The 26641-nt window shown below is 44.3% G+C and overlaps 1 protein-coding gene across 1 annotated transcript in view; it reads right to left on the reverse strand.

The window, feature by feature from the left end:
* The window catches only part of TrpA1 (Transient receptor potential cation channel A1), a 61612-nt gene that overhangs the window by 27588 nt on the left and 7383 nt on the right, over nucleotides 1-26641 (reverse strand). Inside the window, exons 2-9 of the mRNA XM_037417138.2 lie at nucleotides 24966-25141; nucleotides 21088-21198; nucleotides 19425-19536; nucleotides 10595-10692; nucleotides 9159-9395; nucleotides 7856-8056; nucleotides 5355-5527; nucleotides 4452-4616 (exon numbers count right to left, since the gene is read on the reverse strand). Of these exons, the coding sequence (XP_037273035.2) occupies nucleotides 4452-4616; nucleotides 5355-5527; nucleotides 7856-8056; nucleotides 9159-9395; nucleotides 10595-10692; nucleotides 19425-19536; nucleotides 21088-21198; nucleotides 24966-25139 (1271 nt within the window). The 5' untranslated portion in view covers nucleotides 25140-25141. The remainder of the gene's footprint in view (nucleotides 1-4451; nucleotides 4617-5354; nucleotides 5528-7855; nucleotides 8057-9158; nucleotides 9396-10594; nucleotides 10693-19424; nucleotides 19537-21087; nucleotides 21199-24965; nucleotides 25142-26641) is intronic.

The following is a 26641-nucleotide window of genomic DNA, read 5'->3' on the forward strand; positions in this document are numbered from 1 at the left end:
TTTCCATATGTCGAGTACAGTAAAAGAAGATCCTCGAACTTGTTTCGTACACCCACGTTACCCAAGAACCATTAGTTTTAAAGGAACCGATCAAAATATGAGATATTTTTCTTTGATTCAAGAGAGGAAAGAAACAGAAATCAAAGAAAATGTGAACACATTAAGAGTAAAGAAAGAGAAAAGAAAGTCAGAGGAAGGGACTCGCATGACTGAAAGGCAAGCAGGTTTCCGGAGAATGTTTCGGTTTGATACCATGCGCTGGGGAAGCGGTAAAGGAAATAGAAAAGTAAGGAAGGACGGAAAGTGAGAAAATGTGTAAAAAACTAATGAAAGAGAAAAAAAACACCCTCACACACACAAGATGAGGAGTGTCATAGTACTTTAGCGAGTAGATAATAGAAATATGCAACAGGCAGCGCGTCAGTCTCATACCCGTACGTTGGCGTGATGTCGCGCTCAGTCTTGGTGCGCCATTTTGAGTACTGGGATCCATCGTCTGTGGTCCGTACCCGTTTATAATGTCCGCAAGCGCTAACACGTATTCACGACATGAAGGCTCAACCAAGAACAATTGCGTTGTTAGAAAATACCACGTGCTCGTTGCATTTGCATTATTTTTTTGGGTTAACATTACTGTACCATTTTTCAGAAGTGTCGCTCGAAAACATTCCGTAATAAAATTGCCGATAAAGAATGGAAAACGGCTGACATGGGTTCAAGACACCTTGTGCAGCCTTGAATTCAATGCTGCAGTTCTGAATTTAAATATAACACGCATGTCTAGACACAGCCAGAATGGTTGCACCACGCGTTGCAGTGAGTCCTTACGTTATATCAGCATAACTACTTCCCAAAGCGTACGTGATGTCACAATGCAGTATGCGTGCCACGATCGTGCCCACTTGAAACCTCCCCAGCCAGGTCTAGCTTTCTTTAAGGCTATTCATTACCACAACTGCGATTCAGTGCATTTTGAATAGGCTCGACGCTCAACGCGCGCGAATCTTGTTAATCAGAGTATGCGTTCTAACTGCAGCTGCGTTGCGTAATACAAGCAAAGAAGAACATCGAATCCCGTACGTCGTTAGGAAATCAGCGAAGACAGCGCATGGTTGAGAAATGGCAAGGAATGAGAATTGTGAAGTAACACCCAAAATACTTGGAGGTGTTCCAATACAATGTAAGCTCTCACTTAATGCAAATAGGATCAGTATCGAGCGACTCGAGAGACGGTTGTGTATATGTGATGAAATCTTCGATATTTTGTTGCTACGGACCTTGCAGTTGTGCTGGAACAAAACTTCTGCTTATACTTTGCAAAAAAAGGCTTTTCGACAGCAATCCTCAAGTCAGACAAAATTAAAAACATTGTATGTGGAAATTGCGTGCATATGTATCTATCAGGCGAATAGAACTGTCATGTGAAGGGAACTGACCTTGTGTGTGGAACATATAAACTTATTAACTGTATGTGAACTGACCTGTGAAGTTTCTTTAATTGTACTTTCGCATCGTATGTTGTACAGACTCGCATTTTGTGCCCTTATTGTTGATCGCAAGGCATATCTTGCCTACTAAGAAAAAAGGAGTAGCCGGTGCCACCATAATGACACCAACCTCTCTTATTTTACCATTTCAATAAAAAAAAACATTGTGTTTTCTTGCCATTCACAGAACTTAGCTGCTTTTGGAAGCAATACTACTAAAAAATGCAGTGGCATACCAATTCTTTCGCAAGGGGGGGGGGCAAACAATTCATCGTATATATATATATATATATATATATATATATATATATATATATATATATATATATATATATATATATATATATATATATGCGAGTAGTAAGTTCAATGAATTCGGTAGAAAATGCCGTCGAAAAAAGGGGCGACAAACGTACAAAACGCAATGTTTTACTAACGTTTCGGCAGAAGGCCCTGCCTTCGTCAAAGTTTAATTAGATATATATGTATCTGCTTTCCGATGGAGCTTTTCGGTGGCTGCATTTTTGGTAGATGGGAAAATGCCCTAGGCCCGTGGGCTCAGATTTGGGTGCGCGTTAACGAACCCCTGGTAGTCGAAATTTCTGGAGCCTTCCACTACGGTGTCTCTCATAACCATATGGGAGTTTTCGGACAACAAAACCGACATATCCATAAATCAACTCATGACCATTAGGTCAGCAAGCGCGTACACTCATCACTACACCACACCATACTACGGAATTGTCTAAAATGAAACAGGCTTGTGCAGGCACCGATAAGTCGTTTGCACACGGCACGAACATCCCTGCAGTTACCCGAAAAAACGGGTGCCTTACTCCACAAGGAGGGAAGTGCCCCTCCTTGCAGTTTTTTGTCTTTTGTTTTGTCCTTTGAAGGAGCATAGAGCCCTTTTTAGGGTAACAGCGCAGTTACTCCAGAAAACTTTTTAGAGTGTATGCGTGCGTGTAAATCTCCGTGAGCTCATCCTTGCTGAGAGAGAGAGAGAGAGAGTACTAAGCATCGCTGCGTGTGTGTGCTTCTTTTCGAAGTTGTACTTCAAGCTTTAAAAGACAATTAGAGTTGAATGAAAACTAATAAGCCCGACTCCTAATTAGGCATTCATCGTGCAAAAAACACACTTTTTCACATTCTCCTTGGTGCAGTGGGTCAAGCTGCGGGGTGAGCTTAGAAGTCGAGCTTCCCACTGTACTCGGGTCCTCTTCTTTATTCTTCACCACTTTGCAAACTGCTGCATCGCTCCCAGTTACAGTAAGCAATGATGATCAGATTTGTCAGACTATAGCACAAACCTTTTTGGGGCGCTTGCAGTACGGCAGAACTGAAGCACTTAAAAAGATGTGTCGCAATCATCGGCTCACAGCAGCTTTGATAAAGCAGCGATGACGCTATTAATTTTTGATGAAAGAAAACAATTTTCCTGACGCAGCAAATGCTCTTACTGGTCCATAAAACGATTGCTCGTTCCTATCCGTAACAAAGCAAGTACACGACCCTTTTGCGCCTCATACTGTAACCCGCTTTGCAATGCTACAGTAGAAGGCGCGAAAGAGTCGCATAGGCGGCCCGCACTACAAGGAACATTAAACGACAATCTTCACAGCAGAAAATTAGGAAAAATGTTACTATATTAAAACATTCACTGGTAACAATTTCATTTTCTCGTAACAATGTATTTGAGTGATTACTTTGGTGAAGGAAACTTCGCCTTAGTTGTGAGCTGCCGCAGCGTGCAGCTGACAGTCACCACTGTCAAAAGTGAAGGAACTCAGCCCCCCCCCCCCAACTTTTCTCAGTGGGGGGGGGGGGGGGGGAAGGCACCCACCTTGCCCCCACCTCCCCCGGCTGATACGCCTATGAAGAAATGTAAGAGGTGGGGATGTTCTGCATATCGCCACTGGCGCAATGCTTTTAGAAATGCGTTATCGGCTATCGTCCGAATCTCAACGCCTCAAAATCGAACATTGATCCTGTCGATGACAGCTTCACTTGGTCGTATCATTGTGTATGTTTTTTATGCGCTACTTTAAACCGTGTGTTTCAAGAAATGTGTCTGAAAATAATCATAGACAACGGAAAGCCAGTTTTTTTTACTGCCTCCTAATTACTTCTTTTTTTTTGTAACGAGAAACATTTTAAGACGTATATAAACATGAAAATTACGGCAATAATTAAACAAAATAAATTTGTTACATTTTTACCTGTTGGAGATAGACCAGGTGAAATGAAAGAATTGCTGACCTACAACCTAAGACTAGGCAATAGCTGCGTGAGCATCCCATCCATATCCCGTGTGCATGACAGCTGCAAGTGAGTAGGCTGACATTTCATATAATTACACATTTTTTTTTGTGAATTGTGCTTCGCAGTCTTTTGGATCACGTGTCACTTTTTTATATATTCAAGTCTTAATTTAACCAACCCGAATATAACGAAATAAATGAAATCATCTTGCAACCTCCCTATATATATGTATATATATATATATATATATATATATATATATATATATATATATATATATATATATATATATATATATATATATATATATATATATATATATATATATATATATATATACCAAAAAGTGGAGGACGGGCAAAACGAAAACTTTTTATTTTTCCTACGTTTCAGCCGGGGACCGGCCTTTATCAGGTTTCAAAGAAAAGCTTTGGAGATCCCTGCTATATTCTTTTTTCATTACTGTTTTACTCTAATACCGCGCTTTGCATATGACTACCTCAGCAGTTATAGCCATAATTAACCTTAATTTATTACCTTCACTTTCTTTGTCCGTTAGGGTAGTAGCTTTTAAGGTGCTGCCTAAAGGTGCTGAAGACAATGGAGATTAGGATGATGATTATGTTGATAAGCCTCGATGATACCAAAAAAAAGGTACGGTCAAAACTCTACAAAGAATCATCCGTAGTACTAGCGACAAACCTGTGAAGCAGTGCGCCCTTGACCAGTAGCAGGTGGACCACCCTGGTGTGTCCGTTCTGTGAAGCGATATGCAACGGCGTCTTGCCTTCGCCGTCCATCTCATTGATGATAAGGTGGCCCTTCTTGCTTTCCAGCAGGTGGCGCACCGTGTTGTAACGTCCGTACCTATTGCACAGAGCGGAAAGATGGATTGACGCGCCCGTTTGCGTTTAGGACTAAAATGGCAGATTGCACGTTAGTTGGAATGATACAATGGGTACATGCCGTGGTACATGAGGCAGTTGGTTTTAGAATCACACATAGTGTTGAATAACACAATTTGTGTGCACGCGCGGGCAAGCATTTCGATGACGCTTATTTCTCCCTCTCCCTATACTATATACACACTGGTTTTCACAATTTAAGAAATGCAAAAAAAAAACGTAACCGAGTCACTAAAGATGACGTAAGCCCTGCTTGTGTTATACGCTCATAGAGGACAATATGTTTCATATGGTTAAGCTTGAAATTATGCGTCCGACAGATAATAATAATTGCTCTTTCTTGGGAAAGCCAGTACACGTCAACTTGTTTTTTGGCGCTCTGCAGCATTTCGTTTAGATGCGTGTTGCCGAGCTGTGCTAAGTTAACTCAACCACATGGCAGGTACGTAAGAGTACACATAAGTAGAATCTAAAGGATTGACCGGTCAATTCGCCCAGGTTCACGCAGAGGGTGACTGAGCTATGATTCCGAATCCGAGTGGATCTGGTTGAACAAAATTTTGATTTGAGTTGTTGAAACTACATTACTCTGTAGCGCTTGTCATCGCTTTTATGAAACCGTGGTAGAACCGTCCAAAGGAAACAAAAAGTGCAAAAAAAAATCAGCTCTTTTTCGTGGCAGTGACCCCAGCTCACTCACCTTGCAGCAAAATGTAGCGGCGACTGATTTTCGTTGTTCTTGAGGTTGACAATGGCGCCAAAGTGCAGGAGACTCTCGATGGTTTTCAGCTGGCCATTTCGCGAAGCGTAGTGCATCGCTGTGCAGCCCTGGATGTCTCGCTCGTTGAGGAGGTCGCCGAAATCTTTCAGCCGCTGAAAACGAACATGTGGGAAAAAGATTTTCAACCACAACCTGAGTGCTACTCGAGAAGAAAACCTCATTAATATCTTATTTTGAAGGAGAAAAAATATAAGAAAGGCAGGGTTATAACGGCAGTTAAAATAACTATATCACAGTATTTCGGTTAGCTGATCTGCCCGGGAGTGGAGAAAATATAGATTAAGCCTCATGATTGCTCATCCCATGTATTTGTCTTAAACGACGCGAAAGTGAAAACAATCTTCGTTTTATCGATCCCCTCAGTCGATTGTATTAGTCCCCCATGTCCCCTCCGATGAATGCCTTCTACGCGATACGGTGTCATGCGCTGTTTTTCACATTCAAGAAGCTGCAGTATTGACCTCAAAGCTAGGGCTTTCCTCAATGTTTTCCGCTTTAACTCTCTAGGACTGACGTTAAACTAGCAACTGTGTCGGCGAACCGCACAGCTTGTAGTATCTAGTTATTTTCGCCTGGTGTCCTGGTCAGTGTTTTCTACCCGGAATGGCTTCGATGTTTCTTTCTACGAAGTGCCGAGGCTTTATAGAGACTACACGTGGCACCATGATTGCAGCGTACGCTTGCTCCTGTGCCCTCTGAACACGATGGAGACGAAGCCTTTCTGATCAAGGGTCATCGGAGTGAATCGCTCGCTGCTATACGGACAGTCCTCCGTGTGGGGACGTTTGTAACGCGAAACAATCAACTCGCTGGGTTTCGCTTACATCAAGGGCAAAGTCCTCTTTCCATTTGTAAATATCCAACGAGAAACCCTTTGTTGGAAGCGTGCCGATCAATTGTCGCGGGATTAGGAACGGCTGTCTGTCGCAATTCCCAAAGAAAGAGACGGGACAAACATGGCCTGGGATTGTCAGCTCCTTGTATTGTCGGTCACGTCTTTTGCTGCCGATGCTGCTGGACAGAACGGCTGATTGTAGGGAATGAGCTTGCACGTATGCACACATATATCAAATATTCACTTCCACTTTCTCCTTCAATCCTTGACAACAAAACGTCGTTAAGGCGTGATTGGATTATGTGGCATTGGGAATCTCGTTTCCAAGAAGCGTTCGCGTCCTCAGCGCACAAGGTATAAGCAGAGAGTGTCGATTACAAATAATTAGTTTGTTGGACGAGGCATATGAAAGCGTGTGGTTCTCATCGCGGTGATTTCTCGTGTAACGGGATGCTGTGTATGAGAAGGATACCGGGTAGGTTCACCTAAACTTATTTTCAAGAGGCGAGCGATTTTAATAATAATAATGGTAATTTCTTTGTTTTACATACCATGCAATAAGAAGTAGTGATGTTGAACGTCCCAATGTCACGACATGATTATGATAGACGCCGAGGATTGTGGAAATTTTGATGACCTGGTATTATTTAACATACACCCAAATCTAAGTGAACGGGCTTCTACGATTCATATCTGCCATAGAATGTGTGGCTGCCATGGACGGGATTCGATCCCAAGACTAAGGCCTTAACGCCCCAAGACTTCCATATGATTATAAGACTTACTGCTGTGGAGGACTGGAATACTTGTGACCACTTGCAGTTCTCTAATGTGCACTGAAATCTACGCACATGGAGGTATTTGTATTTCACCGCCGTCTAAGTACGATCAAGTTGACCGAGATTCAAACCCGTAACCTCGACCTTAGCAAGGGGACACAGTCTGATAAGCTACCGCTGAATTTGAGTCAGGGACGAGATGGAAGGCGAAATACGTTAGTGAAGAGCACGAGTGACTGACGATGAGTGATTTAACACATGCATGAACGTGAGCTGTGGTTGATGAAGACAGGTTCACACAAGTGGGCGGTAGTATAGTCCGTGTTCGTTCACGTGAGCAGATATTCCTGTGGGTCAGTGCCCCAAGTGTGAGCAAATGCGTCTGCAAGGGTGGGCGATGTCATAGCCGACAAAACTTTTCATAACTCAAGTTACAATTATTGAACGGATCTCGCATATTCTGTTAATATCAGATATGGCATTGGAAAGTAGGCGTCTGTTCTCTTTCGTCTCTTTTATATTTTCCGTGTCTGTATTTTCATTGAAATAATGCATTATTGCCCAAGAAGGTGTTGTAGTCTTTTATTTACCAATATGCAATCTGCTTTTTTCATTTTGTTTCTTGGTCTCACAGAAACTTCAATAAAAATATCCCGAGTAACGGAACCTCTTATGACCGTATTGGTTGACTTCAAAGACTGTAGTTAACGTGGACGGCGGTGTCTCTACAGTGATATCTGTGCCCACCCCATAGGTTTCATCCATATACTTGAAATATAACGCAAGCACCTCATCGGTCTCCGTACCTCATTGATCTCCCCATGGAAGTCGTCCAGGAGTCCTCCGCTGAGCACGATGTGGTGCAGCAGGTTACGGCGTAGGTTGTCCTTGACGCTGAGATCGGCGTCGAGCCTCAGCAGCGCCGTCACCGTCTTCCAGGCGCCGCGCGCAGCCGCCAGCAGAATCACTGTGCGGCCTTCCTTGTCGGTGGCGTTCATACTGGCGCCCTGCGCGAAGTACGTGCGTAACTGTTATGAACTCGGTGCTCCGAGGTCTGTCTTCAACACGTCTCGGAGGTCACGTATAGGACTTTGGCCTCCGAGATCTGTCGGTCCACGATTGGCCATGAGAGTCTTTTGTTTGGGCAAGCAGAAGCGACAGCTGTAAAGTTGAACGGTGTGAAAGGTGAGCAAATGAGAAAACGCGCACGCACACGACTAGTGGATCAGCACTGGCCCTGGGTGTTCTTGGTTTTTTTACGTTCTTTTCGTCCGTACTGTTAACTTTGCGGCGGGGAATACACAATTCTTACTTTCTTGTACTTGGCACCAAGATGACTCCCTGGGAAAGCAACGTGCTTAAGTTGTGTAAAAGAATGTCCTCTGGGATTTGGCAATCGCAGATCTAGGAGGTCACGTATTTCCCATACAGTAGCATGAGGTCGCGACAGGAGTGAATAGCGGCGATCATTCCCAATCACTGAAAAGTTCTTCATGAATAAGCTCTTGCGGCGCACTTACTGTCTAAACATAAAAAAATGCTAGCCATCGCATAACCTAATGTAGATTTGAGGATTCAACTAAAATCAATTCAGTTTACTTCATCAAAACGAAACATGATAGCCAACGCGGCCATGGTGAAAAGTATCTTTTGATTGTTTGACATGTTGACCAACAAGCAGAATGATTAGAAATCGTATACTAGATCCATAAACCTCACCATACTATGCACTGATTCATATGGATGTCATTGTTTATAGTTACCGTATGCGATAAATCTTTGCCGCTGCCTACCGTTCGTGGCACTGAAGCCACGCAACTCCGAGCTTCTACACAGAATACCCCTTATACAGTAACTCTTATGCTCTACGCAGCATGACGTCATCTCTCGATGATGCAACGAAACTCGCACCGGAAAGCTCTTTTTCACTGATTTCCCGGAAGTCTCACTTTATTCTCGTCCAAGTGCTGGGATGATCTCGTTTGAGGGCCCGGATGACGGTGCTGCGTTTTCGTTCAACGTCTGTCGAAGTTGGCCGACAACAAGAGATATATGCACTTCGTGTTTAAAATGAACTGCTGTCGAGAAAAGAAGAGACTCTGATCGTACCTCGGAGACGAGGTATTCGACCAGTTCGACGTGATCGAACATGGCTGCGCAGTGCAGTGGCGTCATCTGTTGGGCGTCGCTACAGGTGAGGCAGTGCACCCGCTGGTCGGGCTGTCGCGAGAACATGAGCCGCACGATGTCCATGGCACCCTGGGCGCATGCCAGGTGCACGGGCGTCGACAGGTCGTGCTGCTGGGTGCTGATCAGTGCGCCACTCTCCAGGCATAGCTGAACCGCCTGCGATCAAATTCAAGCGGACGCACTCACGTTAAAGTTCAATAATAGCGCTACTATACTGCTGGCTCTACTGCGCTTGCCTCCTCGGTTTGTTTTACCGGTTATATTTATCGCAAATTTAGTGTGCCCGTTGTGTGTGAAATGCACACAATTTAAATGTATTCATCTACGAATGAAAAGGAAAAGCTTTCGCAGTGATGATGTATATGACAAGTAGGGGCAAAAATGTGGTGGTCTGTGAGTCTCTCAGTGCGCAGAAACTATAACGAAGAAGCAGTACTAGCATCCTCCCTCAGCAACTAATACTCACTCGAGACATACTACCACTGGTGATCCTTGGCGAATGGCAGGCAACAGTTGCCAGTGAATAGTTTCGTGAGTTTATCAAGTGGTCTGCAGTGTGGGTAGGTTTTGTCTTTTAAACACCAGAGAGTTACTCGAATTTCGCCGATGTGGCAAAGAAGAAAGAAAGAGGAATTCTCGATAAAAAAAAATTGGTCAGCTTCCATGCAAACCGATACGAACCCCTGAGACTGCACCTTTCTTGTGTTCTACAGAATCTTTCGTTTGGAGACTGACAACAAAAACAATAAAAAAAACAAGGAAAGACTTTAAGGTAGCAATGTTTTACGTTTCCTTCTTTTTCGGTTGTGCTGCTCATTTTTAGCACCCTTTTCTTTCCACTAAGAGCTTCAGCAATAATACAGAAAGCAACAACACGAACCTGCCATGTTAGTAGTCAATGTGTGCACTTCGTCGGTTGTGTGTGTGTTAAAAACACTTTTATGTCTTTCCCTGCATGTTTCGATTCAATAATATTTCAACTCCTTGGAGTTGACGCATAATCTGGGCCCATGGCAAAGCAGCTCCTTTACGTTACACGTCACAATATCGCTGCTGACATTTTCGCGGGCCACAAGCTTGAGTGAAACTTTGTAAACAGTGTAGTGTACATGTGTGGCTCTATGCGTGATGCGTTTGTCACTGTATGAATAATAATCATCACCCAGCGCCAGGAGTGGTATGCCCAACTAAAAGACAGACAAACATCTCTAGTTCATCTATGAAATATTTCTCTCTCTCCTAAAGCAGTATCTCCCTTGTGCAATATAGGTTAACTAATTCGGTAAATAAAAGCAATAAATATTATATATTAGTCAATAAGCACACTCCTTATGTCCTGAGCATTGCATACGCACTTTTATGTCTCCGGCATGGACGGCCGAGTGTAGAGGCACATTTCCATCGGCGTCGTAGAGTTTCATCATCTCCGCTCTGGAGTAGCCGCTGGACTCGCCTGCGGAAACGGCATCGCCACAAGGGCAGTACATAATGCAATAATCACGGGGTCTGGGTTCACTCACACAGAAGAACGGTATAGCTTGTTGACGCGGAGAACGGATCATCGTTTCAAGGAAAAAGCAAAGTAAGATATTTATGCGTCCTAGACAATAGCAAATCTACTTAACGCGCCTTGGTATTAAAATATTCAGAAGGTAAAGCTACAGAACAGCTGCGCTGTGGGATTGCGCAGATGGGGCCAGAGACTTTTGTGGCTAGGCAGTTTTCACAGCCTTTGCTGCAAGCTTAAAGGGGCTGTTCAACACTTATCTGAGTTATAATGAAATAGCCTCACTATGTGATGTGTCGCGGGTTACATGCCGTGAAAGTTTTTACAATGCGTGCAGCTCTAGTGGAGCCACAGGCATTTGTCGAACGCTTGAAGCCTTTTCTCTCTCCTTTCGTGACAGCGAGCGCGCTGCAAGCTACGTTGGAACTTGTGCGTTGCGCCGACATAGAGACGAAGAAGACGAGTAGTGGAGCCGGGCTTGGACGCATAGTCAAACGGCATGCCATGTTTGAGATTACCAAGAATGTTTGGAGATTACAAACGAATTCGTTCGTGTAACGAGGCACCACTCGTTTTATGGCTGATCCCTCGTGGTGGGTTGCACCAGGATAATGACAGTATACCAACCTACCAACCCTGTTGGAACGGTATCGCACTGAGCGTCAATAAACGCCGATGAGAGATTTTTCACAGGCCACGCAGACAGAGGGATAACAAAAGAGCAAGACGATGCGGAAATTTTGGAAAACAACCTCCTAATGCTATCGCATGCATTGAGAGCATAGATATAGGCGAAGGGAGCAACTGAATCGCGCTTTCAGCGCGTACCCGAACAAGAAGCAGATAACGCTCCAGTGAAGACAACGTCACCCCGGAAGATTATGCCACAGCATTGCACAGCTTATGAAATAAAAGCGGAGATGCTGGTATCTGTGACAAGACGTGCATAGACTGCGAGACGCCTACGCGCGGGTATAGTTGTCAGCTGAGTCGCTAGCGCCCAACGGCTGGCTAACAACTACACGTTGACGGAAGGTCATAACTTGGGTATCCGGGGATGGCGTATAGTAGGTGAAGCTTACTTCTTATTCTTCAAGTTAGCAAAGATTAAAGCTGAAGACGAGCCGCGAACTTAGCAACGATGGCAGTAACCACTGGGACCTGACGATCGTAACACCGACAGGTAAATAACGAGAAAGAAATTCCCCGGCTGACTAGTTTCACGTCATATGTTCTACTGTATCGCATTTTGTGTGTGAGAGAGAGAGATGTAGACTTTATTGATTTCCGGAAGATTGCTGGGATGGGCTCCCACCTAGGTATCCTTATTATTTTTGATACAACGTATTTTGTCTGCTAAGTGAGAAGTAGTAGCAGGTGCCACCAAAATGGCACCAACCTTTCGAATTTAAGTATTTCAATGTTAAAAAAAACCGTGGTCTGGCGCTGCCCCCAAGATTGGAGGCATTGCAGGTTTTCTGAATGTTTCCTGATTTTCGCCTGCCTCCATGATCGGACAACCTTTCACGCTGCGACGTGACGTTGTCAATTAATGACATCATAACATCACGTCCCGTTATGTGGCGACACATTGAGTTCACAGTGACGTCACGCATTATGACGATGTGCGATGCCACGATGACACAATATGGTGATGTTATCACGTGAGAATTTCTCGCATGAATTGTGTTGACGCTTCCCGCGGTCAAATTTGGCGTTAGACGAGATATTTTAAGGCTTTCGTCTTAAGAACGTCGGTGCTACAAATTGGTAGATTGATAAACTTTGTTTCGGCATGTCTAGCAGTGATGACCTAGAAGACGTGGATTCCTTTTCAGGTCGCGGTTGAAGCATTTTGATGGAGGCCAACTGCAAGGGCGCCGCAGTGCGATTTAGGCACGGGTTCAATATACCGCAGATAGTCCTAATTAATCTTGAGCTTCTCGCTGCGTAGGATCCATGTTCAGGAAATGGGGACATTGGCGCGGTTGAGGGGACATTGGCGCGGTTATTCTCGACTGTTTGACATACCTGTCTTTCCTTCTCCGTCATTCTCTCTGCCACCAGATGCCACTGCAGAAGCAAAAATTTAGGAGCAAGGAACGCATTTTAGGAGCAGACCTTGGCTTTGGAAACAACAAAAACAAGGCCGACAAAAACCACCAAGGAAGTTCCAAGGCTTTAGCTACCCAATAGAGTAGAATGTCAATTGAAAGAGTGCTTCTCCGAAACCAGGAGCCGTTTGCTAAACCTCTTTTTTTGAGATTTGCATTAGAAGTGGAAGGACGCTGATATGGTTCCGAAATTGAAGAACCCTCACAGGCTGTTTGCTAAAATCTTCAGATGGCCGGGAAAGTGCGCTTTGTGGCACGTTATTAGATTTACGCCTAATTTTCTTCTGGTTGACTAGTATCTAAAACAAAGAGTCGTTTTTAATTGCATATTTAGTTTATTATATACTTTTTTGCTGAAAATTTTGTTACGGTTGTGTAGGGGTGAGGGAGTCACTGCCGAGAGATGGCGTGACATATACAAAGCCCGAAATCCTGGGGATGTACAAACTGATTGATTGATTTGTTGGTTTTAACGTCCCAAAACCACCATATGATTATGAGAGACGCCGTAGTGGAGGGCTCCGGAAATTTCCACCACCTGGGGTTCTTTAACGTGCACCCAAATCTGAGCACATGGGCCTACAACATTTCCGCCGGGGATGTACAAACTGTATCATTGTTTCGACATGTAGAGCCATATATATCGCTAAATGAGTAACCGAATTATGAGGTACGGATCACCCGCTTATATCACGACACAACTTTTTTTTAAACCTTCACCGGTATGGCTAGACTACGTGCCAACTCCTGAAAAAAGCTATTCCTGCGTGACATACGCTATAGCGAGCTTTCAAAAAAAAGAATACAATGACAACGTTTCTCTCCAAAGTTTGCGTTTCATTCTGTGCGCAAGCGTGCTTTTCCAAGGCAGCAGCAGTTTTCAAGCAAACAAACCATCAGTACAACAAAACATTTCCAGATATGCGTTGTTCACGTGCCGGGGCCTCATAAGCACCCTCGAAAAATGCCACAACACGCTTATTATCGCCGAGTATGTTATCACGCGCGGCCATGTTATGGATCGTATCATTTTTGTTTCCTGCTCATCGATTCCAACCACACGCCGCTAGTCGTAAAGCCTGTCGGCGCTCAAAGCCATTGCCCATAAAACTGCCCTCCATCAGTTTAGCGTGAATCAGAATTAGGCGCGCTGAGTCAGAAGCTAGAGATCTCCGTGGATCACGCCGTTACTGCTGTTCCGGGATTTCGGCAGTACAAAAGACACAAAGCGCTCGCAGCAAGATCCTCTACCCGCAAACCATTACTAGTCTATACCAGTGTTCATAAAAAAAAGACATCAAAAATATGGTGGATGTGCGTGAGCACGAAAAGCGGTTTTCTAGTTGACCATGCCCCGCGAAATTTCCTGAATGCATTTTGCTCGCGAAGTGCTACTTCTAAATGATTTTCGCCGAACGGACAGCCTTTACGAGGTCGTTAAAAAGCCATAGATTCATTTATACAGCGTCACACGATATTGCGAAGATGCACGCGGTGAACAATAAGCCTCTCGCCCATGAACTTTGAACTATAGGTGCGTGATGGATAGGTTTACGAAACTCAACCATGAATGAGTATAAAAAAAAACGCATGTGATGTAGCTATGTTCAGCTTATGTTGGCGTAAATACGTTTAAGTATCTTCAAAAAGAACGAATATTAAAACAAGCAAACTATGACATGCATATGTTGAATTGAATTTGCATATATATTGACAAAGAACAATTTACATCAAAGAGTCAGCAAATATTCGTCGCTTTAACTAATTTAGCGTTGGAAACGCAAAGAGACAGAGCAGCTGGAGGAAGCCGTAACAATCGTATGGAAAGTAATTCAAAGCTTGGGAGTCACCTCTTTCGCATTGCCTTCTCCCACACCCGACTTCGCCCTACGACCAGCGCCACTGCTCCTCCTCTACGCTTCCCCTTTTATCCTCCACGCTTCACCACCTGTACATCTCCAACTTCCAACTCACCTCTCCTTGTACTAAGCTACACCCTCTCTCCTCCTCATCCTGACACCATTCCTCCTGAACTTGGCTCCCATTCACACCCATTGATATACTATACATGTGACTATATATGCTACACCTCCCCCTCTCCCACTTCCCTTTCTTTCCTCACCCTCAAATATCTGCTATCTGCCTTATTTCCCTTCCCAACGCCTTGATATAATATATACTACAGTGGCCTATCCTCACCTACTATACTCATTTTCCTATCCGATCCCCTAGCTCTCTTACGCTGTACATGACAATGCTATGTAACCTTATTTCCAAAGATCGAAAGCGTGATGGCTGGGACGTGAGAGTGACGTAAGCAGGTGCTACGCTTCGAAAATAATAAAACTAGACGCATTTATCCTGCCGTTCTTTTCGCCAGGTTGCTACTGTGCGGTGACGGGGTAGCCTTGTTTAACCTCCTCGGTCCCTAAGGAGGTTTTAGCACTTCATCAGTTCTGAAAGCTACAGATAACCGAATTTCAATATCCGCGTGTCCAAATTTGTTTTCGCACAATAAGAATGAGTTGCTTTCACAAAGCCCTGAGTAGTGGCATCGTGTGCCTAGTCATGTTCGAAAAACGAGCGAACGAAACTGACTAGCTACAGCGTGAGCGCGCGGTTGCGTCCTCGTGATGAGTGAAAGCTTTTTTAAAGACGATGTTCTTTCTTGGGGACCTTCGACGGAAAAATTTTGGTCTGGCTCTCTGCCTCTCTGTCTGTACATTTGTCTGTTTGTCCACCCTAACAATACCTCGAACGGTACCAAACGGCCAGCCCCATTCGCAGCGCCCACCAATATTGCTCAAGGTTTAGCGTTCATAGTTGTGCGATTGTCAATTAAAAAAACAAATATTGCGCATACCTGAGGGGCCGTAACACGTCAATGCTTTGTATGTCTACCTTTATACTACAAGAAGCACACACAAGTAACTCTAAGGACTGTAGCGTTTATTGCGCGGCGCTGACAGTGCAACGCAATGCTCAAGAAGGTGTTTCCAACGCTTTGCTATGACGACACGGTGGTGGCACTTGCCCGTTGCTTTGCATTCTACACTCACCTCCGAGACTGGCGCGCATCTTTCTCCGTGGTCGTGCGTGCCTTCGTTTTCGAAGATAACTGCCAGATGGCGCTCGTGTCTAACGTGCCTAGATGCGCTTGTTCGCCTCCGCTACACGCTCGAGGCACTCTAACGCATCGCCTTCAGAATACCATTCACCGATTTTCTTGCGCAGAACATCAAATAAACGTTTTGTTCACTCTCTTCAGACGCAAGACTATCGTCTTTCGACGACATATACAGTGTAACATGTAGATTCGCGCCGACTTTTTCTTAGATGTAGCGTCAACGACATCGTCTATAGTTCATTCCTTTAACTGTGGACACCTTGTAGATTATATTGAAAATCATTTCGGTTTGATATTTTTGTTACACTCTATCTCAGAGACTTCAATAGATCAAGAGTACGCAAATGGGCACCATCCCCTTTTGAGGCAATCGTTCGATTTCTCAAATTCATAATTTTTCTGCGTTTGTTTTCAAGGGCAGGGAGTCAATACAATTTTGCAGAATATTTTTTCATTGGTGCATTTTTGGGACAGAGGAGATTTAGTTAACTGTGGCCACAAAAACTCACCCCTTCTCCCCCCAAAAATGCTATTTATTCTATACTCGTTTTGAGTTTAAGTTGTCGCATATGACTACATCTACGGCATCAGAGCTTGCTGCTATAAGGGCTGCTTTGCAATATCTCGTTCAAAAACGTCCAGGAAAATGGGTCATATTCTGTGATTCGAAGGCAGCGCTTCAGAGTTTGCAGTCTGCCATGAGTAGGAGGAGTCATGACCAACTGGTACAAGAAATAAGACATTGCCATCATGAAGCTCTAGCACGAGGGCATGATATTATATATCAATGGCTGCCTGGACATATCGGTATTACCGGAAATCAATTAGCCGATGATGCAGCCCGCTCAGCCCATGAAGAAACCCGTGTAGTCCCGATTCCTCTATCAAGGAATGATGCAGCAAGACAACTTTACCTGCTGGCTCGAGATCTCACACGCACGTTCTGGTCGTCTACCAGCTTCCAAAGGTGTCAATTTTATAAACTGGATCCTTCGCTCAAGCTAAAGCTACCATCACAACTTTCCCGCTCGGATGCGACACTGTTATGCCGCCTTTGGTTGGGTGTTGCATTTACAAAGGTGTACTCCTTTCGCATTGGTATGGCAGACACTCCTACATGCGACTACTGCGGAGCTGAAGAGACCATCGAACACGTCCTGTGCAGATGCGCTTGCTACGACACACAGCGATGCCAGCTCCGGATGGTTTTGAATCGACTTGACCCCGGACCATTTTGTATGCAGAAGATACTAGGACCTTGGGCATCTGCCTCAGTTGCGCAAAAAGCAACTAAAGCACTGCTACTTTACCTTAAGTCAACAAACCTGAGCGACCGCCTGTAGACTGTGTGTGCTCCCCGAGTGTGCTCGTGATTGTGTGTACCTTCTCATCTTTCTGCAACCTCTTTTTCCCCTTTATCCCTTCCCCAGTGCAGTGTAGGAAACCGGATGTGCGTCTGGTTAACCTCCCTGCCTTTCCTTGCATCTTTATCTCTCTCTCTCTCTATACTCGTGATGAGTTACATACTGAAGCAATTAGCTTGAGTCGCTTGCGTTAAACCTATAACACCCCCGTGAGTTCTTTCAAGGTATGTTTCGCCCCCCCCCCCCTTTTTTTTAGTTGACAATTCACCTGACAATGCATAGGACACATGAAAATAATGCTTCCCTGCCAGGCGTTAATCATGCTGATATCGTTGTCTCCACTGACGTAGAGGACCGAAATTAGCGATGTTTACAGCGCGCATGCCGTGTTGGCTGGTGCGGGACGTCAAACGCGCTCAAAAGCTTGGTAGCGACTAACACCTATCAAAGTGTAATGACCTCGTCAATAGTCGTGGTATCGAGCAAGAACTGTACTGAGCAAGAAGGCTTTATTACAGAACGCACGCTTTTCTGAAATACGTCGTTTCAATTATTAGCCAGTCGTTAGAAAAGCGTGGGTCAGCGGGCACCAGTCGCAATGAGTCTGTTTACAGCGCGAAACAGGACCGACGCTCGCGAGCGTTTGATTTCTGCCGGCAACAATGACTTTAGCCAGACAGCATGGACGGTCAACTGGAACTGACAGTGTGAAAGCCAGGCGGTGATTAGAGAGGACCTCGGTTGGACCAGGTCTGTTTGAAACGTGTTGCGAAGTTCGAGCTATAGAGTTACAGCGAGTGTGCCCGTAGGTAAACGGTTGTAGAGTTCATGCGGGCCTCTGACGTCATGGGAATTTCGCGTCACCCAGCGTGCAGCTTTGTGTTCGTCTGCCTGAGCCCCAAAATTGTTTTCGGGCACAATTTTAGAGGAAGAAAGAAGTCAGGCGGGGCAATTGCCTGTATATTTCACACTGCTGGATCCACCAGAACCTGCAACGTCCTTCTCCTCCTTTTCCACATTGCATACGGTATTCAATTGAATCTCTCAACAGGTGTTTTTGTAGGACAATATAAACTCCCTAAAAGCGATACAGAACTCTCATCATAAGCGTGTGCATCTCGTGTGTGAAGGGGGAGGGTTAAATGCAACTCATTCTCCGTTCCCTGGTATGAAGCGATGTAGTGCTTCCGCTAACGGCCAACCGCAGGCCGTCGGCTTTCGGTAGTTAAGGTCAGAAGGAAAACAAGTCCCTTGATGAAACATCATTGGCTTTTCGCTACAAGGGTCGCCGAGGACACACGTGGAGCCATAAGCCCACGAGCTAGAAAAAAAAATAACGTGAAAAATATTTCCAAGTGAAGGGGTGGTACAAAATTGGTGCGATAAGGGGCGCCTCTTCCCTCACTCCCTCCTTTGCTCAAGCCTATGATATTTGTCAAAGTATAGTAAGTGTGAAGAAGTTGTTATGCATTACCACCTAAGGAAAAACGATTTGTTCTATTCGTCGGTCAGTAGCCGCGCTCATGTCCGCAATGCTCTGGTCAGTTTGGTCGATTGATGGACCCTTTGCTTGCTTTGGGTGATGGACTGCATTCAGCAGCTTAAACCAAGCATAAAAACGCATGCAGAGAAGCCTAAAAAGTCTGAATTAAGAGCGAAATATGACCCAATTCACGGAGATGGTCGTAAAAAATCGGCTTGTGAGACTTCCACTGGCGATTTGGTGATTCAAGCGCAAAATTTTAAATGTGCCTGCTTACAGCTCATTTGATAAAGCAAGATCAAGTGACCAGGCGGCTCAACCAATAGCGTTTCAGTGAACGCTGACTACTGCTAGAACGCCACAATCTTAAGGCAGCCTCTCTTTATGAAGAAAGCTGTTGAAGTATACGCATGTCCAATCGCCCAGTATTCAGTACTTTTCAGCTAAAGGGGCGTACTTATGCTTAATCTTTTCATGATTTTACCATTTCTTATCTAAACGTACTTACGAAATATCTACGTGTATGAGTGTCCTTTTTTTTCTTTTTACTGTTGTGCAATGTTGCTGCACCGAAGTGTTCCGCAACTCACCCCATTCCAGCAATGCTTCGATAGCGTTCGCTGATGCATTCTTGGCCGCTTCATGGATGGGGTAGTAACCGTTGTCACACGTTATCTTCGGTGATGCTCCAAACTGACTCAGCTGCATTGAAGTAGAACAATACGGCACGCATCAAGCCATCGAAAAAAGTTCGGCAGCATCTTACACTCTTTGTAGCAAAAAAAAAAAAGTGTCACACTTGGTAGCAACCGAAGTTATACAGTCTGGGCCCAGACTTTTCGCAAGACATAACACGTGCCACAGTGTGAGAGAGATACATTATATTGCCTTGACGTCCACGTTCAGTTGCAGTTTTCTTCTAACACTCTAGAAATATTTCAATTCACTAACGTTCTGAAAAAAAAAAAGAAAACACCGATTCTCTGACGCTCTAAAAACCCTCCTATATTCTAACGCTTTATAGAAGGAAGGAAGCGACAAAAGGAAGAAGGCAGGGAGGTTAACGCTTTAAAAACCTCCAATACTCTAACGTTCTATAAAGATTCCAACGCTCGAACGCCTTAAAGACGCTGTAACGCTTTCTGTGTAAAGTTCGAGTGGATGACAACAGGTGCTTGGGTCGAATAATTCCTATTTCTTGAACGAAGACGTTTGCCAGTTTTGTAAAGTGTGGAGTTGAGGAGCTTAGCTTTCTTGGCGCACGGAGGCTACGTCGAATAAGAACGCGTGCGCTCGCCTCTCTGCACCAATTTTTCTTTTCTTTATTCGATCAATCTCGCGTGGAATCTAATCGTTAAAGAATAGGTGTTACACAAACAGGAGAAGCATGATTGAAGCTGTCATCAAATATACATTCACGAGAAATTAACTTGTCAATACCACCATTCTCAAATATCTACTCAGACTTCGGAACAAGCCTTTTAAAATCGGAAACTAATCTGACTTTTGCAATATTTTTGCGTTTGTCAATAGCATCCTAGAACAAGCAGCGAAATTTTTGTTCTTTCATGCAATTTTTACAGAAAAGAACAAGCAGGTACAGCACGTCATACGTGTAACAGTTTGTAACGGTGAAAAGTGTGAACGTGTAAAATAAAAAAGAGACCAGAGACATGTGTTTGGTCTTATAGAGAATGACATGTGTGAAGAAACACGTACAAATTTTTTCTAAGAGTTGCTCAAGCCAGACCAATTCCGATCGGCTCAATAATCTGAGCGGCAAAGAAAATTAGGAGCGGAACGGTACACAGGTTGAAGCAACAATACAGCCGGGACCCATACTTTCTTAATTTTTTCGTCAAATAGCAAACGAATAAAAGTTCAGCATACCCTGCTGCATGTCACCGTTTTTTTATTTATTTTGAAACAGCGTGTCGAATATTTGCGACTTCAAACAGGCAAGACAAGAAGGTTAACGCTGGAGAGAAGAGAAAATTTTATAAGCACCACCGCTTTGAACATCTTGACAAAGTACGAAGAAAATAGTGACAGGACAAAGTGTCAGTCTTGGGTGAGTGATTTTTTCTTCGAATGTCGGGCTGCTCAATGTTATGGTGTTTTACAAAATGAATAACGGAATTATAAACTCGGACGAGCTGTCGCTAGGTATAGCTTCCTGCCTAAAATAAACGCTGCAGGGGGAAGCTCCTGCTGATCAGTCTGTATAGAACATTGAAAAAAGGAGCCACGTACCAGTATTCTGGCGCACTCTGCATTGTCATAGATGGCAGCCAGGTGAAGGGCCGTGCGTCCGTGCTTACTCCTCAGGTTCGTGTCCAGCTTGTCTCGGTGCTTGACAAGTTCCTGCGAAGTCCACATCGATCATGTCACCGGGAAGCCTCCAAGTGAGGGAGCTTTCGAAGAATTCAGCCTATTCTATTGTTTTATTTTCGTACAGAAACTCTCAAAAGACGAACATATTTTGGGAGGTCATCTAACTGACACATCGTCATCCTTCTCGACACTCAGATCGTTAGAAAGAAAATTCAGCTTTCGTATCTTGCGGCAATGAAACTGCTGTTGAGGGCGTCACTTTTGCCGGACACATCTGCCCGGGACAACGCAACTGACGCGGCCTTGTCACGACTGTATGCGGGATTGAGAAGTGTCAACTATGCGTGGTTGTGTCTTCCACAAAAGGAACACAATTCACAGTGAAATCGACTTAATTCACGTTCACATAACTGAAATTTGTCTCACTTTCTATGAGAAGTTCGCAAAGACATGTTTATTCCTTGTAAAAGGTACAGCATAAAAAAAGGAGGGGGGAGGCGAAAGAACGTGCAAGCAGCAGACTTAATGAACCGAGTAATAAAATTTTGCTACAGTTATCTCAATCATATTTGGATAACATGCAATAGTAAAGTGAGGGCATAAAACACAGTACATAAAGGTGAAAACTCTGGATTTCATAATTATAAGTGGTAAAAAGACGGGAATCTTGTGGTGAAATGGAGAAAAATGTGACTTGGGGCGAATACGTAGTGACTGTTTCGTGATTTCAAAAAGCCAAGAGGACGCCTTATCTGTGCGTCTAAACCTCTGTCGATTATGTGGCAACTAAAAATGTCTGCGTCATCCTTCGTTATCGTTATGACCTCAGTGTGTCCACATTACCAATGTGCCGTTCCGTTTTAGCAGTACAGCACTTTTATAATAATTAACGCAAAAAAAACATGATCCACTTCAAAGTTACTTTGAAGAAATCTGGAAGGTCATGCGCAGAAACTTAGTACATAACGAAATTCTACAATACAGCAACATATGGTTGGTTAAGAGGTAAGAAGGTCAACAGGCGCAGTAGTGTATAAGAGACGCTATCGCATACGTAACGTTCACCAGGTGAACAGGCGCAAGTACTTACAATATTACTATGATGTTCTCAGTCTACGTGACATGCAATAAGCTCATGGTGCGCTATAGTGAAGTGATTAGTGTTCTCGACATCAACTTGCTTATTAAAGCAGAGCCATAAACACGATACTGCAAGACATTGCTTTTAACGAGGGTGAATTTGTTTAAGTATGAGGATATCGTCTCCACACGGACCCTCAAGGATTACTGGACCTTGACCACTACTACGTCACGCCGATATCGTAAAGCAAATGGCCTGTGGACAGAGCCCACTAAGTTCGGACCTTTATATACGCAAACGAAGTAAAATCCCAGTTGTTTTTGTTTACTTCGTGGGCCACAGTGTATGGAAGCGCATAGAGAATCTAAATATAGCGTTTGCCTTGAGGTCTGCAGCGACAAAACGTTGACGTCAAACCATTTGGTTGGTCGAGCGATTACATCCTGTCCGTAGTGTCCTCGCTGTGCTTTCTAATGTACGAGGTATCCATAATCTCGAAGCACTCATAAAAAGTTTCTGAAAAAAAAACTGTTCATGAAAAAGAAAGAAAATCTAAGACGAAACGGATTGACGAAGGCTCAACCAAACTCCGAAGATTGTAAGGAGTGTGCAAGGCCTCGTGAGGAGTTGCGTTGCGTTGTACAAGACGTAGGGCTTAACATGAACATTCGCCAAGAGTCTTACGAAAAAAAAAACCAAACATAGCAAACAAGACAAAGGCACCGTCATCTGTATATAAAACTAGATCGTAGCTGTTCAGAGTAATAAGGAATCTTGTCGTTTATGCTCGCTGTTAACCAGATTTTCTTGTTTGCAAGCCCTGCTTTTATAGGCGGAACACTCGCGGATATTAGTACTTGGCCATTGCGCACCTACATCGAGACGGCACACTAACTTGAACGTCCTATTATAAAATCTGAAATCACCATCCTCATCCGCACAGAAAAGCGGGCTTTTCTTGTTTCTAATACAACACGTTTAGATAATCTCTCTCGGGTTTTCAACCATGTAATCCACATAGAAATAGTAGAAATGAAGCATGCGTGAACCCCAACGTTAAAATTATTTGCCGTGTGCGTGTAGGAGCACATGCGTCGGTGTGAATGCGTGCTTAATATTGTGTTTTATAAGTTGTTATTAGTAATATTTTTCGCACCTCTATTTTTCGCTATATTTGTTTTTTTGTGCATTGCCGTTCTCCTCTGTAATGTACGCTGTACCCCAAGGGTATCCTGAACAAATGAATAAATACAAAATAAATAAATATGGATAACCACGTCCCACGCGGTTAAGGGGGGCGAGGGAAAGGACAAATCGTGCGTTATCTTTCTCCTCAACCGAATAACTCACAGCCCGTAATAACTGTTTTTCAAAGCACCACGATCATTATTATTACAGACGTTAGTGCTTCAATTGCAATAAAAGATGATTAGCGTGGGAATGTCAGAGGCAGCCATGATATAAATGACGCTAGCTTACAGCAACCTTTATTAGCTGATACAGCGCTGACACATGTACGAAACGAAGGAATGCATTGAATTGTATGTGAATATAATGTATTTTGTATTGCTAATGTTCTCTTTTTCCCTTAACTGCTACCTTGGGCTGCTGTTGCAATATATTGTTAACTGCCATGGCAGTCTGTACAAGAGGCTACCATTACAATTTTAGACTACAGGGCCTCCTTTTGAACCCTAAATGCCTCATAATATTAGCTGAATTTTAATCATATAGGTCTTGTTCTGATGTTGAAGTGACTTGTGCGTGCATTAGCATTGTACTACCCAATCGAAGTTGTTAGAAGCCAATGTACGTACAGATAAGTGGTGCCACCTTGTTACAGTTGCATGCATATACTGGCGCTGTCTTGTCGAAGAAAGGCCGGTAGAAGCTCATGTTTTTCTATTCTATGGTTCCTTCTCACTCTTCTCAGTTATTCATCATGCTTCATTATGGAGGCTATAATGTTTACAGCAAAGGATATACAAGTTAGTTGTCCTCTTGGGACGAATGCTTTAATGATCTCATTATTGCAAGTACATTGTGCTAAATTTTTCCGTGTGAACACAGCAGCACGCACCCGAATGAGCAGTCTAGAAAATGGAACAAGCAACATTGAGCTGTTACCCAACAGCTTTATTTAAGGGAAGGCGAGACTCACGTCCCCTTGATTATGGGGCTTTGGGAACTTGTATGCACAACAGACATTTTTCTGGACTGCAAAAAGGAATGTGCAAGGAAGTTTCACCCCTTTTACGTCGTCATGATGTGTAGCCGCAGCCACGTCTGTGTAGAGCACGCGAGGAGGTGGTTTTCGCTCTGCGGGGGGGAAACCGCGAGGCAGTTTCGCGCTCTGAAGTGCTGTATCAGAAGAATGTGCTGCGTAGCTGTCAGGCTGATCACATTAGTGCTCGAAACTGACTCGAGGTTTCGCCCCGCGGAGCGAAAACCGGTTCCTGGCGGGCTCTACCCAGACGTGGCCGCGGCTGTACACGTGATTTCTATAAGTGTCGACGTGGGAGCGGCCCAAGACACAGCGTTTGTCTTGGGAGAACCCAATAACAGTTGATAAAATCGACCCCATATCCAATTCGCATATAAAGGCTGTAAACCACTACAGTTCACCACTTGTATACTTTCACGAGAAGTTCTTCACATTTACAGGGCTAAACGCTTGGCTGTGATTACGAGAGCAGCCACGCGAGTCGCGCCCTACCTGCAGCGATTTGACCTTGTTGAGCTGGGTGCTGAGGTGCAGCGGGCTCTGGACATTCTTGTTGAGCACGCTCGTGTTGGCCCCGTTCTCGATGAGGAACGTGATGGCGTCGCACGCCTCGTGCTCGCAGGCGGCGTGGAGGGGAGTGTTGTCCTCGTAGTCCAGCATCATCATGTCTGCGTCGTCGAAAGAGAACGAGCGTCAGAAACGGGTTTCCAGGGAACGGCAAGATACGAGAGCTACGTCTATTTCGTAGGATGCTGCTTAAATGCACTCACAGAAGAGAGAGAGGAAGATACAAGAAAGACGGGGAGAGGTTAGCCAGAGAAAATATTCGGTTGTCTGCACTGTATTGAGGAAGATACAAGGTGGTGTAAAAACGTGAGGGAGAAGAACGGTTCCTGATGACGCTAAGCGATGAAACAAGCAAAACAATGTCCTAATTTAATTAACCATCCAATTGATATTGTGAACTATTCGAATTAACCATTCAGTCTATTTTCGCGAAGAAACCGTCACACCATTCTCGGAAGTATTCGCGTTGAACGCCGGGTATCCCAGCGCCCTAGGATCTTATAGGAAACCACTTTTGCGGCTCAAAGGTCCGTGTGTTGCGCTGCTGTGCCTCACGTGCATGGCAGAACGCAGACCAACGTGGAGTTGTCCAAACGATAACGTGGTATGCCAGTGTGCAGTGACGAATGGCACAATCACGTTAAACAACGTATATATTCCCCCTCCCTCCCCGACTGATGAAGAGGAAGGCTGTATAGGCACGCTCTCCAGGGTAATGTTTCGGCCTCTCTTTACAGCAAACAATGCGTTATTTTTCTCCTACCACGACACCGATCTGAGTCCCGGTCACGGTGGTCCTACCTTGATGGGGGTAAAATGCACGCGCAGAAACATGCGCACGCTCATGGGCCTAGATTTTGGGTACAATTTAATCAAGAGTCCACCACGGTGTCATACGGCATCCTTCGTAATCACATCGGAGATCAGCCGCGTGAAACGCCGAAATTTAGTTCCTTTATTTAAGGGCGAAGGGCTTCGAGGGTCTGAGACCGCAGATTGTGTCTCCGTCCGTAAACCGCCGCCCGACGTCTACAGCAGATGAAGCAACCGAAATATTTGTTAACAATAGTAAGGTTATCAAAACGCTGTTAACTGAAAGAAGCCAAATAAAAGCCCACAACACCGAAAAAAATACACATTTAACCAATCAATAATCAAAGCTATTGACAGAACAAAAAGTTAACAAGCACGAAATCAAAGGCTGGCAGCCAAAACGAAATAGGAGGCCACGATTGATGATTCATAGCACACTGCTTCGCCCCGTTATCCACGTTCCTTGCATAGAATAACGTTTTGTTTTGTTTTGTTATTGTCTCGGGGCCCACGGGACGGCTTATGCTCTCCCCTAGTACCAAGTGCTCTAAATCGTTAACCACTTTTTTCTAAACGTAGAAACAATGAATTGTTGGCGAATGAAGAGGGCAGGATTAGAAAAAAAAAAATGCGTGCTTCATGATGCATTAGAAACAACCACAAAAATGTTTGCTCGAGTCTGTACTTGGACGCGTCATGTCGAAATGCAGAAGTGTAAGAGCGTAAGATGGATGCAGAGAGTCGCGTGAGCCGATAAGATTAGTATGTTTACGGTGATATTGTGCCTG

Source organism: Rhipicephalus microplus, chromosome 9, assembly GCF_043290135.1.
Source record: "Rhipicephalus microplus isolate Deutch F79 chromosome 9, USDA_Rmic, whole genome shotgun sequence".
Classification (NCBI taxonomy): domain Eukaryota; kingdom Metazoa; phylum Arthropoda; class Arachnida; order Ixodida; family Ixodidae; genus Rhipicephalus; species Rhipicephalus microplus.